This window comes from Aythya ferina (assembly GCF_964211825.1).
Source record: "Aythya ferina genome assembly, chromosome: Z".
NCBI lineage: Eukaryota > Metazoa > Chordata > Aves > Anseriformes > Anatidae > Aythya > Aythya ferina.
The window spans coordinates 5394580-5409291 of NC_140299.1; the positions used below are offsets into that span (position 1 = coordinate 5394580).

At 35.6% G+C, this 14712-nt stretch overlaps 1 protein-coding gene across 2 annotated transcripts in view; it reads right to left on the bottom strand.

Annotated features, from left to right (window-relative positions):
- Window positions 1–416: 416 nt before the first annotated feature.
- PIK3C3 (phosphatidylinositol 3-kinase catalytic subunit type 3) overlaps window positions 417–14712 on the bottom strand; it is a 71811-nt gene continuing 57515 nt past the window's right edge. For both annotated transcript variants that reach the window (XM_084504287.1, XM_084504286.1), the window contains 2 exons: window positions 4233–4358; window positions 417–1213 (listed from right to left, as the gene is read on the bottom strand). In XM_084504287.1, the coding sequence (XP_084360413.1) occupies window positions 1199–1213; window positions 4233–4358 (141 nt within the window). In that variant the 3' untranslated portion in view covers window positions 417–1198. The remainder of the gene's footprint in view (window positions 1214–4232; window positions 4359–14712) is intronic.

Below are 14712 nucleotides of genomic sequence, written 5' to 3' on the forward strand. Positions count from 1 at the left end.
AGGGCCTATTACAGCCATTGCTGGATTTTCCTCCATCAAAGCACTTCTCATGTTTGCAGAAGCAGTAAAGTGCAAGACTTGATTCACAAATACCAGATTCAGATTCAAATCAGTCCTTCTTATGTTCATAATTGGGAGGGCTCTCCTCCTGACAAACAAAAAAAGGAGTGTAAGTGCACTCTTTGAAAAGATCCACACATTCATGAAAAGCTAATTACACTGTTGATTATTCAAAACAGAATCATTATGCACTCAACATGTGGCACAGAAGTCATTTTATTAGTACCCTTATTCCTGAATCAAACAAACACAGTAGTGAAAATCCTTGCAGAAAGCCAAGAGTTATGAACATAATCCTTTAGCATGCCACATCTCAGCAGGTAAGATGAAAAAGACAAAACAGAATACCTCAGGACTGCAACAACAAAGAGTTTATTAGTCATGAATATATAATTGCTGTACAGAAAACATTCAGATTTAAAGTGTGAAATACTGAACGCCTCACTGTGCGTTCTTGTTGCTGAGCCTGTTAGTGATGATTTAATTGACTGCCTACAGATGACTAACTTATCAGCACTTAAAAACATTTTTGTAAGCAGGGAAAAAATGATCGTCCTTTCTAAATGATAACATTGCCCAAGGTGGGAAATAAAGGAACACACGAATCATGTTTAAAATTTACTCAAGGATTAGAGTTAGTAGGAGGGGAGAAGAGGAGATTAACATGGTTTCATGTTTTTCTGTACTGAAAAACTGTAGACTCACTGCTGTGCTTTGTACATACACATATTCAGTGTAGCAATGATTTCCGTTTTTAAATAAGAAAATATTTTAACAGGTACAAGAATCTACCATCAAATCCAGCCTCTTCCAGTTATCTTTGGCTTGGGAAGATACTCACTTCAACCTTTGAGGCTGACATTTTCCTTAGAAAGAAATGCCATCGTATGTGAGCCTGAAGGACGGTATAAACATTCTCCTTTTTTTTTTTTTTAATTAAAAAAAAACAGGTATTTTTAAACCTTTAAAGAAATGAGACTCAAAAAGCTTCTTTGCCTCCCGAGTTCTCAGTTCTCCATGCTACCAAATCTGCAGCTTTTGCCTTCCAAAACTGCTTAGTGAAGTCCATAAGGGCTTGAGAAAGTCTCTTTCTTGAGCATTTGCTGAGGCTTGTTTCCATCACAGGAAGGTGATGGGCTTATTTTCTCCAATACTACAAGGGAAGAAAAAACAGAACGGAATTTATTTAACCTGGCTTATTCTCAGGGACCAAAAGTTATGTGTAAATTGAACTGGGTTTAAAAAACATTGAACACAATCCTTCAGGAGACCAGACCATTTGGAAACCAACACTGTCTGACACTGGACAAACAGCTTCATCCAATATGCACAGTCCTGGTGGTAGATTTTCCACTTGTTTTATTTTCAGCATGCAAGACAGGCTTCTCCAAAAGGAGAAAAACAGAACCCTTACTATGAGTGAAAGGAACCACAGCAGCACTTGGACCACAGCTTCTGAATATCATAAAACCTCTTTACGTTTACAGTTTAAATTGAGTTTGTTCCTTAAAGAGCAACTGCCTATTAGTACAACCTCAATTGCAATACTATATTTTAGGTGGGACACCCCTCATCCCTCAAGTTTTCACTCTTCAAAAATCACTGATTAACAATGCAAATTACTTAAGCTGTAAATTTACAAGGAAAAAATGTGAAGTTAGTCACTTCAAATTGAGACTGTTTCCCTTCTTGGCAGAAATAAATAATGCTAGAATGAAAGTGACTCTCCTGGGAGAAGTGGCTAGCCAGTCTTCATTAGTATCAAGTGAAATTACTATGCGCTTTTTCTCATCTTGAGCAGTTGAGCAGTATTATACCACACCATTAACTTGTTCTAAATGTTAAGTTTATTTACTTTTGAGACAAGTTTGTTGATAACCAATAAGAAGGAAACAAATACATAGCACATAAAAGGGCCTGTAAAATATCTAGTATGACAATAAATTACAGATACATTAGAAACTAAGGTTTCATAGCAGAGCTTTGACATGAACCCAATTTATAATATTGTTACAAAAGAACAGGACCAAGATGATGCCAAAAAATCTAAGAGTGCTTTACTGAAGAGCTCCACTTTCATAGGGAGTGACGCAGAATGCTCACACAATGGTCACTACAATAACTAACCTTATTAAAAAGCTCTTAACTACTGCAGTAGATATCACAGATTCCCTGTAGACCTATTCTGGAGGCAGCAGGATAATAAATATCTATTGATAAATTTAAAGAAAAACATGCTTAAGAGCATTTCAAATGAAAAATTGTGTGGCTTTAGGTCCAAATCTGCTATTTAAGCAGGTGTTATTATACCCGCATAGTTTTTTGTTGTTTTTGTTGTTTGGTTGTTTTTTTTTGAGACAGTTTTTATTACTATTTAGAGCAAGGTAATTCAATGCAGCATTATACAGGAACAAATTGAAAGCTCCAACTGGCCATTGTGTAAGATGACCGCTTTACTGCAAATTCAATTATGCATTAATTGTTCATTTGTTCAACGATTTAAAGACTCTGAAGACTTCAGCAGCAAATTCTTCTAACAAAGACAGTCTCAGAAAAAAAGCAATGATTTTGACTAATGAAGTACTAAATATCACTACAAAGTGTCCTACCTCACTTTTAGTATAAAGATAATAGACTTATTACATTTAACTTTGATGGATTTTTGGTGATTTTTTTTTTTAATACACGAACACATTTCAGAATCTTAATACATGTCAACTGCCAATTCATTTATGACTTAATTTCATGTCCTCCTCATGCTGATACTACCCAATGTTCTTGCAGGGGGAAGCTTGCAACTGTAGCTGTTTACAGAATATGAATGAAGGCAGAAATCAGAACTCCGAAACAAGAATCCTACATCGCAAGAGGTTAAAAATGCCTTAAGCATTTAATATAACACATTGTTGTTCACATTTTAATGTGCAATTTCTTGTGATCCCAGGAGAGAAAAAGGACACCTTAAAGGACAGAAGTGTCAACTCTTCAGCAGCACATAGAGTTCACAACCTCATGAAAAACAGCTTGTTACTTAAACCACGCTTCCTTGGATCTAAAATTCTTGGGTTCAAATTCTTAGTTACTTTACATATCCTGAACAAATCTGTCTTGCAATTTTAAAAGCAATCTTAAGTGTTGAGGAAAGGTCAAGCAAGTATACTTCTGAATGGAGAAAGGAAAGGTCACCTAAATCAAATCCATAAACTTTGACTTACTAATACAGCTTCAGAAATACATTAACAATTATCTGGGACAGACTGCCAGTCACCTAAAACCAATGAAGTAAAAAGATGTCTTAAATAAACTGTCGTTATGTGATAAAAGCAAGGTCTAGGCACATACTGGAGTCACTTAATTTTAATCTTTTAAAAAGATTACATCTTTGTAATGGTCTTGTTTATTCTGAAAAACGTGAGGTAGATGCTAGACTTTTTCATTTGGTCTTATGAAATTACTATCCTACATCCTATGACCGAAGTAATCCATGAGGAATAACAATTTTCGCAATACTTTTGTGTAATTACTCTTTTTTTCTCCCACACTGTGCAAAAGATCACCCTTGTTAAACACATATGCAGACAGAAAAGATGTTTTTACTTTTTAACCTGCACTGTAGTGAAGTTCTTAAAAATAAAAATTTGATTTGCAGGAAAGAATAGATTAGTTGGAAAACCTTCAACAAAACAGACAGCCATAGAAACCGAGAAGTGTTTTTATCAGATTTTGATCAGTTTTGAATGAATTCTTTCAATTCTATTTCTTGTCAGGAGCCTAATACTTAAGGCAAATAGCATACTACCTTAAACGCCTGATAAAAATAAACTAGCCAGAGAGCTTTGAGGAAGAAGCATTATAAATTCAAAAATGAAATTTGAATAACAACTTTCAATGTAAGATTTTTTTTCCTCCTCTCATGGAACCCCATCCTTCCAATTTGCAATTCTTACCCCTGGTAAGATGATGAGTTACACTCCAATTGGCATGTTTGCCAAGAAGTTTATAAGAATTTCCTAGTACCACTGCAAGCTTGCTCTCCAGTCCTGGCAGCAAGAACACTTAACTTGTATGAACTATGACATCATTAACAATGAGCTCCTGTCTTGAACTTACCACTCTGGACCTCTCACCTTACTCAGTTTTCAGTAAGACTACCAATTGAGAAGCTCTCTCACCTGTGCAAACTTATGTATCTGTTCCACCACAGCTGCAAAAAGGGCATGGACACTTTCATCAATTAGACTCTGCATATAATGGACAGCTTCTTCATCAGAGAGGTCCAAACGGAACTTGTCCTGCACCTGGAATGAGTTGGGGAGACAGAAAAGATGACAAATGTGATTTCAATCAGACTTACCCAGTAGCAGACATGATTTAAGCTGTCAAAATTTAGTAAAGAATCTGTATTTTACTTCATATGTATTTTACAGCAGATTACTGGATATTAACAACTTTCATTTAAAATGTCTGATTAACTTTTTCATAAAAATGAGTGTTTAAATAAGTGAGAAACCCCTCCCAACTCCCCTCCATGAACAGTCAGTTGGAGACACTGCTACCCCCTACACTGTTTTTTTATTTGACAACATATTTTAACTATTATCATTATTGTACCAATAACATATCTTGCTTGGTACTTACAATTTCCCTAAGAATTAAAGCAGTGTAATTAAGAATAGAATACCAAGATCTATATTCCTCTATTACAGCCTTGGTAATGCCCTGACCCATGAATATTTACAAAGGTACAGTGGATGCCTTTTTGTGAATTCCAGCTAATTCCATGGCAATTGTTCAGGACTGCTCCAGATGGCAACATCTCATAAGAACCATTACTACAAACTTTTCTTTTAATATTCAGAACCTCCATACATAGAACTGGCAAGAGCTTCAGCAGTTTCAGAAAAAGAAATAACATTTTGCTTTTTGGGAGCCAAGTTAGTTTTGCAGACATGCCTTTTTGCTCAGAACACATAAAAGGCAGATGCTTAAGTAAGCATTTTGGGTGAGTTCATGTAATTTGATGCACAGATTCAGTAAAATGATAAAAAATATCAAGACATCATGATTTTCTAATTTTTATGAGGTGATGTCTGTAAAGCAAGACTTGCAAACAGGAATGGTGAGTGTTCAGATTTTTTTCCAGGAAAAACAAATCTCTTGCGTAACAATGCTACCTATGGGAGGTCAATTTGGAAAGCCATTTGTGCTGTTTAAGAACTCCTAGCAAGTCCTGATTTCCCTAAATAAAATTAAGGATGCTATGATCCCAGCATTCTTTTTGCAAAGTAGCACTGGTCACAATATAAAAATCCCTCAGCAAATTTCCAACACTTGCAGAAGATAGTTGCAGCCATCTAATCACTTCCTTTATGTTCATAATGGTAAATTTCAAGGGATGTGAGCTCTTCTAGAGACTGTCGTATCCATCTACTCAGTCTCTTGCATAATGAGCTAGGTAAAATAGTATAGACTTGATGCAAAAATTGTTTGATAATTTCCAGTTTATTTGTGACAATCTCTTTTACAGAGTCTCTACAGTGAGAGGGAATGAATCACATCCTAGGTAGGTTGTTTCAATGATTAATTGCCTTGTTTAAAAATTGTGGTTTATTTCCTATCTGAACTTGTCCAATTTCCATCTCAAACAGTTGAGCTCATTAATTTTTTTTTTTTTTACATTAAAGAGCTGTCTATCACAAATATATTTCACGTAGGCAAATATCAAATGATTTAAGTTGCTTCTGAACCTTATCCTGGCTAAGACTGAAGAAACAGATTATGAGACAGAATAACATCTCTCCTGAATATCTTCCATTCATTTACCTTTACACATTGAAAAGAAATACCAGATTATTTCAGCAATGTTCTTAATAAAGACATTAGAGCGATAATACCACCTTCTCTTCTCCTTTTGCATTCTTTTTCAACATTAAGGATACCACATAGACAACCGGCCTCTTTATGATAAGAAAAATTCTGAGATATCAGTTAATTATTACTCTGCATCCTTTCCAAAGGCGAGGTATTGCAGGGGAGCGCCCTTCAGTGCCACCATAAAAGCCTAAGTTAGCCTACCAGGTACAGAAAGACAACACCACTTCACTCAAAATACAGTTGTAACTCTAAACTTACTTCAAACATACTGCTACAAATTGAGTTTTTCTGCAACTTCAAAGTTTCATCAGTATGAAAGCCTAGATTAAGCTGAAAAATGTTCAAACTCCCCAGGAAGCAGATCACAGGGAGGAAATTAAAAGGGTATTTCAGGCTAATTTTATACAACTTTCATTTTCATAACAAACATAATAAAAGGTTTGTTATCTCCCACATATGTTAGAAGTTTGACAGTCAATAAAACATGCAGAAGAATCCAACTGAACTTGGACTACTCACATGCCTGCAATTATACACAAGCTCAAATACCTCCCCAAATGAGTCCACAGATATCTGTCACACCTTTTTAAATGCTTGTAGAAAAAGTGATGCAATGAGATTTTAACAAAATTTCTAACTGCAGTTTAAAAAACAAAAAAAACAGTAACACTCTTAAAACTCTAGTAATGGAGCACTTCAACTGTTTTCTAATCCGTTCACAGAACTGCAGCTACTGATGTTAAAATGCTGCTTTACTCTATGGGATTTAGGATTAAACTACTTCCCACCTTCCCCAAGAACAGACTGGCATACTGATATATGTGGAAAGAAATTTAGCCACAGCTAGACCCTAAAATCAGATTGCAATTAACAGCAGGATCAAATGCTGCTGAGCACTAGATCTTTGCCTGGAAGTTTTTCAGCACTGCAATTAAAAATGACTGCTGCAACCTAGCTGAGAAGAAACATGGCAAGATGACAAATTACCTCTTGAGCTGTAACAGCAGCAACAAGATTAATATATACTGACTTATGGTTCTTGTAACAAAACCAATAGTAATTGTTATCTGAAATCTCTCAGCTCCAAACTAAACCATATATTGTGAAAGACAGTGGCTTCTCACAGAGGAGGTGAAATTAGCAAGAGATTTCTGCATGGTGGTAGAAGGGAATTTAGGGGTCAAGTTATGATGAGTTATACAATTATCTCATTCTACACATTTAAGAACAAAATTTATCATTCTACACATTCAAAAGAAAACAGTCACCATGAATGCATCAAAAACATGCCACCTGAATTATTTACCTGGAGTTCTTGTTTTGGCAATTGAATTATATTAGTCTTGTTAGCTTGCTATTAGCATTAGTCAAAAAGAGGAAAGAAATATACTTGATGAATCTAGTTAAGCTTTTGTTTCCAGAAAGGAAAGTTTTAAACCCCATACTGTATGCACACAATAACTTTAAACACATTCCTTTAAACACGTCTCAACAGTAACCTTGAACATTTAAGGGTGAAAAGGCTGTATAAAGAATGACAGAACCCATGCAAATACTGACATTCAGCCTAAAGGTTTCAAATTGCCCACTATCTATCCACCTGCACAGTGGATAATTTCGTACTAAATACAGGGTAAAATAAAAGAAGTGCATAGTATATGAATTTACGTGACTAGGAATTTTATTGTTCAGTTAAATTGACAATCACTTCCTGCAGTCACATGGAAGAAGAGGGAAACTTTGCAAAGTAACAAGCAAAAAAAAAAAAAAGGAAAAAGTTCTACAACGTAACCATGAATAAATACCACTTTGCACCATGATCATCCCATGAAAAATCACAGGCTTTTCACCTATGATAAGTTTGCTGGTGAAGCAAACTCAAGTGAAAAGCAGTACAAGAGGAGGAACTGGATACTTAGCAGCCTCTGCACCTTCCCCAAATTAGAGGTCAAGCACAGGTAGCAAACAATATAGTAACAGAAATAGGATGTTTGGTTGGTAGGGTTTGGTAACTGATACTGAAATATCAAAGGTCTTCACACAGCCTTTAACTGCCACTCTCTGCAGAGAATTTTTCAGTATCTGCAGAGACTGCAGATTAAAGCATTAAATGAAAGGTCTTCCTTTTCTGTGTAAAGATAAACTCACACAGCACTTTTATTATTGTCTAAAACTGCATTTACATATTTTAAACAGGTCACAATTTGCAGCTATATAATTATGCTTTTATATTATTATGCTTTCTAGAACAGTTTAAACAAATGGAAAGGTGTAAACATTTAGTGCACGTGGGGTGGTAACCAAACAGTCATCAGTTCTGAGTACCCTTTTGCTGCAGAAATACCTGTGCTTCATTAGAAAGCATTCTTAATTTCATTAGAAATGGAATTAAAATTAGAATTAATGCTGCCCCACTCTCCCAAAAAAATAAAATCAAGTAGTCACTTTATCCATGCATAGCAGAAAACCCAGGATCTTATAATGATGCAGCCTGATCAAAGCAAACAAACTAGAATCCCACCAGCTACCTTCTGGAATAATTAAAAGATTAAAAGTAGTACCACAGCACAAGCGTTGTTACTGGGAAGTAGAACATCATGAGAGATCAGACTACAGCAGGAATTAAACTATTTCATGCAAAATACTGATAATTCCCACCACATAATCCTGCACACCCAAACACCCATTTCAAATACATGAAATTTCAAAGAAAATTAAACGTTAGGTATACTTACACTTCATGTGACAACTCACTAAAAGGGAAATTGCAAAGGTAACTGATATGGAAAGAAGATAATATCAACCAGAATAACAGACAGTTATCTGATGGTAAATTCATAATTCATTTTTGCTTGATGTGTCTTCACAGAAAACTAAAAAGACTCATTTTCAAAACAGTAATGATGTGTTATATGAAGCTCATTTCAGAGAAAACTCCACATCATGTCCACAGATCTATGTACACTATAAAAATCCAGATGACAGCATAGAGGAGACTATACTCAAAAGCCTAACCACCTAACAGTCGTAGAAGTGTTTAAGATAATGGACAGGCCTCTGTTTTCTTCCAGCAAATAAATCTCCAGGTTTGTCCTTCTCCCTTTTGCTATTTTGCATTTTTGGATGTGTGACAGGCTTGAGATTTAGATACCATACTCAAACTCAGTTCAGAAATACTGTTGGTGTAGTTAACCAATCTATGTTTTACAAACATTTGCAGCTATGATTGACATAATTACTGAGGAAAGTAGCAAAATATTTTGAGTTAATATCACATGGACATATGAAAGCCCTTTCTCCACCCTATTTTTCTCAGACTAATTGCAAGTCAGCCATTCCAAGACTGCTGGCTGCTCTACTCTTATTCTTCCAGCACCATTAGGCAGCACTGCTGCTGTTTACTGCAACAACTAGCTAAGTAGCTAGTCATTGTGTAGTTTTATCACTTTAATATGGGATTGCTCTTTGCAAAGTCAGCTACTCAAATTGAATAGAAGCTTCAGTGTTCTTTTTGATTGGGTCTTAATATGCATCAACTACTATTAAAGCTCAAATAAAATAGTTGATAGCCAAACAAGTAATGTTTAGTGAGGTTTTCATGATTTTTACTGTTTTGCCGTAAGATTGTTCCAACAGTCACCATTCAACGTACATGTAGCAGAAATTAGCACTAAATTCTTGGCTTAACCCTTACCATGTTTCACCTATTTCAGCAAAGGTCTTTCCTGCTTTCCTTGCTGCTTGATTACAACACAGTCCGAACAACTCACTGTACAAACTCTTCAGATGCTCTATTTGCATGTACAATTTTATTTGAAGGACTATTCTGACAACAGCTTTTGTTTTCCAGGCTTTGATTTGAACAAACTGCACTTTCTAAACAAGCCTGTGCAGACTTCTGTTTAAAAGAAACAGAACAAAACAAAAAACGGAAGCTAATAAACCCATTAGTGAGGATCTAATTGAGCTTCCAGAAAAATATGGGTTTTAGCTGACGCAATATGCAAAGGTCATACTGTTCCTGTTCAGAATTTCATCATATTGGCCAAATAATTATGACCAAATGAACAGCATGATATAAAGCACCAGGAACCTGGGGTGTTCTTGCTCTCACTTCACTCTGTGAAGTTTATTCCATCCTTTCTGGGTTTCAAAATGAGTATACATGCAGAATCAACAGCCTAGAAAGAGAAAAGCTGGGTGTGCAGCTGCAGCATCATTACCCAAATGGACAGAAAGATGAACGTCTGCCTAGGCAAAATGAGCTCAATGTCAATGTGACACTATTACAAAGAATAAACCTCCTCTGAGGAGGAAGTAAATATAAATACAGAAACAGACAGACTTACCAAGCAAAACTGAGTTTATTTCTCCTACAGAGAAATAATACTAACTCTCTTGACATTAATAAACCTCAGAAATGTTTCCTAGCTCCACCTTTCAAAAAACATTGTTATTTTCAGTTAGGTAAACAGGGACAGATATCTACTGCTGTCTAAAAATGCAGATCAGACAACAAATGAGAATCCTTTTCCTCTTCACTGACTTGTGAACTTAACTCTCAATTATCCATTGACTGACTTCTGGGGAGGAGGGAGAAAGAAGAGAGGGCGTTTTACTACAACCTCATAAATTAACTCAGCATTAGAAACAAACTGGCTCAAACTTTCTCTGCACCTTAAGTCACATTGTTTCTCTGTTTCAGCTTTTCTGCCTGTAAACAAAAATTACTGCACTTTGATGTGTTTAATGCAAAAGAATTAAAGCATGCCTGCTTTCTCTTCTTCCCAGTTTTCAGACATTTCTACCACTTGTTTCTCATCAGGTGTAGTGAGACCTAGTTAAAGGTTACATAGATTTGGAAACACAAAGTGTTCTAAGTGGTCCATTCTGTAAGAAAATTCCCCACTCCACTGAATCATGAGAATTTAACCTTTTCCTGTGTAAATCCAAAGGTGCTATCAAATTTGAACAGGGCTTTCATAAAAAAGTTACCTTCCATCTACAATCCCTTTAAGCTCACCTATAAATGACACAGTTGCAGCATCTTTGCAGCACCTTCAAATCAATGGGCATCTGAAACACAGTTCAGTCAATTATAACACTGTCCTTTAATGCCTGCCGAGTTCTTTGTGTGCCAATGAATCACCGGTCCCTGATGTTTTCTAATTTAAAGGTCAAACTTGCTATGAAGGACAGACACAAGCCATCTGGCTTTCCTGCAGAAAAATCAGATTTTTTTTGTTGTTGAGAGACGACAATGCTGAATGCATTTGTTACATTGGAAGAGTGATGGCATAACTCCTCCTTACACAAAACTGCCTGCGTAATTGACTGAAGATTCTAGTTACCACTGTTTAAAATTATAGCATTACTTCAAAAGAGTAACAATTGTCAATTAGCATTGCAGCCGCATGAGAAATACAAAGGCAAGTAGCAGTGGCAGAAAAAAGGGGCGGAGGGGATTTGCATTATATCCTCAGTTATGCACTGACAAGTCAATGTAAACAGATTTCAGCCCAGTCCTTTTCCTGAAAATTGAGATCTGGAAAAGAATAAGCAACGAGTGGAAAATTAAAGGCAATTACCTCAGAGGTCAGAGAAAGCAAGAGGCAAACAGGGGAGAACCTTCCACTATTTTCCAATTTAAGTTCATTTTGTAACATTTTTGAGCCAAAGGGGGTTCTCAGAGAAGCCTAAATCAAAGGGTAGCAGTAGGAGATGGTATCCTGACCCATGAGGTGAAGCACACTAGTCCACCAGGTTTCTTTATGAATAGTATGGAGAGGACAAAAGGACATGAAAGGTTAAAAAAAGACAACTAATTTCAAGCTTTGCTGATCCTTTTTCTTGGTCAAAAATTGACAAATGTTTTCATGTTAAACAAAACATCAAGAATCTGAAGAGGATTTCTATGGTTTTATGGGATGGAGATAACCTGTATAGTTGACAACCACTATTCTGCTTTGATTTGCAACCCCTTTTATCCCCCTCTTCACCCTTCTTTTACTGGGAAAAATACTGATTGAAACTGGATTGAGGGAATTAAATCATTAAAGGAAAATTTTCTTTCAGTTTAAAGGCACTAGATGATCTACCTAGTGATACACACTGGAAGTGGAGAGATGGTTAAAAAAATATTTTCTATACATCAAAGAATAATGGTGAAACTTGAAACCAAGAGCTTTCCTCTTTCCTCCAGCCCAGCCAATACTGACATTCACATTTTCAGTTCAGTTTTAGGTGTAAGAAAGCATCATTAAGGTCAGCATTGGTTTAACACAGATTTTATACAAAGCAAGTAAGAAGGTACTGTAAAATTGTAGTGTGTTCCAAATCCACAACTCCAGCTGTAATCATCAGAAGTTTCTGGTACATTTAACATTAATGAGAAGAAAGTACCCAGTCTTCTCCCCCAATAAGCAAAATCAGTTTGTGTAGAGCTTGCTCACTTTTGAACAAGAAGAATGTGAAAGTGCCTTCAAAGATGATATAAACGGAGAGCCCAACTCTGCTTACTCCATCCTGTGCCATAAACCATGTCAAACAGGTGTAATCTATACTTATTTTACAGAAAGTTGTACATGACAAGCTGCTATTTCAATTTTGCCTCGACTCGATACATATTTCTCCCAAAGACATTTCACAGGCATTGGACAGAAATGACACCCAGACAACATGCTTTTTGATAGAATGTAATTTTATAATCAGCTTAAGATCTTCCAGTTAGCTCCTTGGGCTATAACGTGTTACTGGAAAGTAGATGTTTCTTCAGCAAAAACAGCTTACAACTAAAGATCCTGCCTTCCTTTTTCTTCCTCAGGTTAATAACATTTTCCTTAGGCGTACCTTCTCATTCAGATTTCTCTAAGAAGTTTCTATTACCATAGCAGAATGAAACTGTTAAAAAACAAAGAACAATTTGTATCATCCACAGCCTCAGTGAAGACGGCATGCTCTACATCATAATTTTTCCATTATCTTGGTTTGTTTTCTGATTTGTCTGAAATTAAGGCAAAAGATGGCAGACTTCCAATTACCTTTTCAAACTCATTAGTTAGTGTCTTGTTATACATACACATACCACAGGTGACAAAAGAAAGTACAAGAAATGAAGCCATACAAAATGGCTGTAGTGTTCTTTCCTCTACTTGAATTAAAATAAAAATTAAGCACTCATTCATACTCAAAGAATTAGGCATGCTGTTTTCTGTAAGTTTGGAAAAGAAGAACACCAAATATTTCTGATGTTATGTTTTACTCGTCAGAGTATTTTTATATATTGTCCATCAGCAGACAGATATTTCTTGCAGCATAAAGTACCTCTAATTCTTGCTCAGAAGCAAGAATGACACATTACATCTCTTTGCAAAGCTGCTCAGAACACAGCCCAATGTACTGCCTAAGCATAATTCTTTCCCTTTGAGAAATCAGAATAGTAGCCATTGCAGAAAAATCTCCCTTACTACCTCAACTCCGTGGACTGTACTCTAGCATACCTGTTTCAATGAGAACAGAAACCTGTGAGGCAAGAACAGCTCAGTAAATGAATTTGCTCAGAATACATTCATTTAAGTATGTTACAAGGTGCCTTTTTTCTTGATCCTGTTAAGAGATACCTATGGAAGTATAGTTAGAATACTTTATAACTGCTCTTAATAGGATTGCTGCACCTACTAAAAAATTCCAATGTCAAGGAATGCTGAACAGTTTGAACACCAAAATATATTGAAATATAATGTTCCACCTTCAATAACTTTCCTTTCTTTAAAAAGGAAAATTAAAATTTGTACTATATACATTTTCTCACAGTTTCATCCTAAGTAATATTCTGATACCTGAGAGATTTGGAATAAAGATAACCCAACCTGTTTCCTCAGTGACCTGACTTCAGCTGCCTGTGAGATCAGAGCCTAACTAGATCACTGGCCTTCTAAAAAAAAAAAAAAAAAAAAAAAAAAAAAAAAATGAAGGCTCTACAAAACAGAGAGTGAGTGATACTACAGCACCAGTAAGGAAAGTAAAGAAAAAAAATTTCCACCATAACTATTATAAGAAGGATACCTTCTTAGATACAGAAATGCAGAAATGTTTGTACATCTCCACCTTTCTTTCCCATGAAAGTGATATCATGGTTGAAATGGCTATTGACTTGACTCACATAAAGGTAATTTAATTTTACGGGTCAGTCCAAAATGGATCTTTAGCTAATTTGAGTCTGTTGAAATATATATGGATTTTTTGTTTAAAGCTTTAAAAAAAGGCAAACAAAAAAAATCAATTGAGATGCTGAAGGCATTTATTCAATTTTCCTACAACAAGGTACAGTATTATCTTGTTAAATGACTGAACAAACTTGCCACTCAGCCCAAGAAGTACAAGACACCTTGTTTCTCTTTTCTTATTGGTACTAACAAAGCTCAGAACTGATTTGAGACAGGCTAATGGACATTAAAAACAAAACTTCTATCACTATCTAAAAGGTGACCTCTTCACTCTTCTACATAGAATTAAGATGATTTTGCCATTTTATAGCTGTTTACCTGATGTTTTTCTTTAAAGTAAAAAAAGAAATAAACCAAAACCAAAATATTTTCAGTTGCTTTGAACATAGTTGTTTTCATCCAGTAGATCATAATAACAACACTTGCTTTATAAGAGAGTCCTCTATTCACCTGCTCTTTCAAGATCTCACCATAATGTATCATTTTTGCAGAAATTCCAGAAGTTTATTTATTCTACAATTCTTAAACCAAAAGGTCCAAACCTGAACCTCTC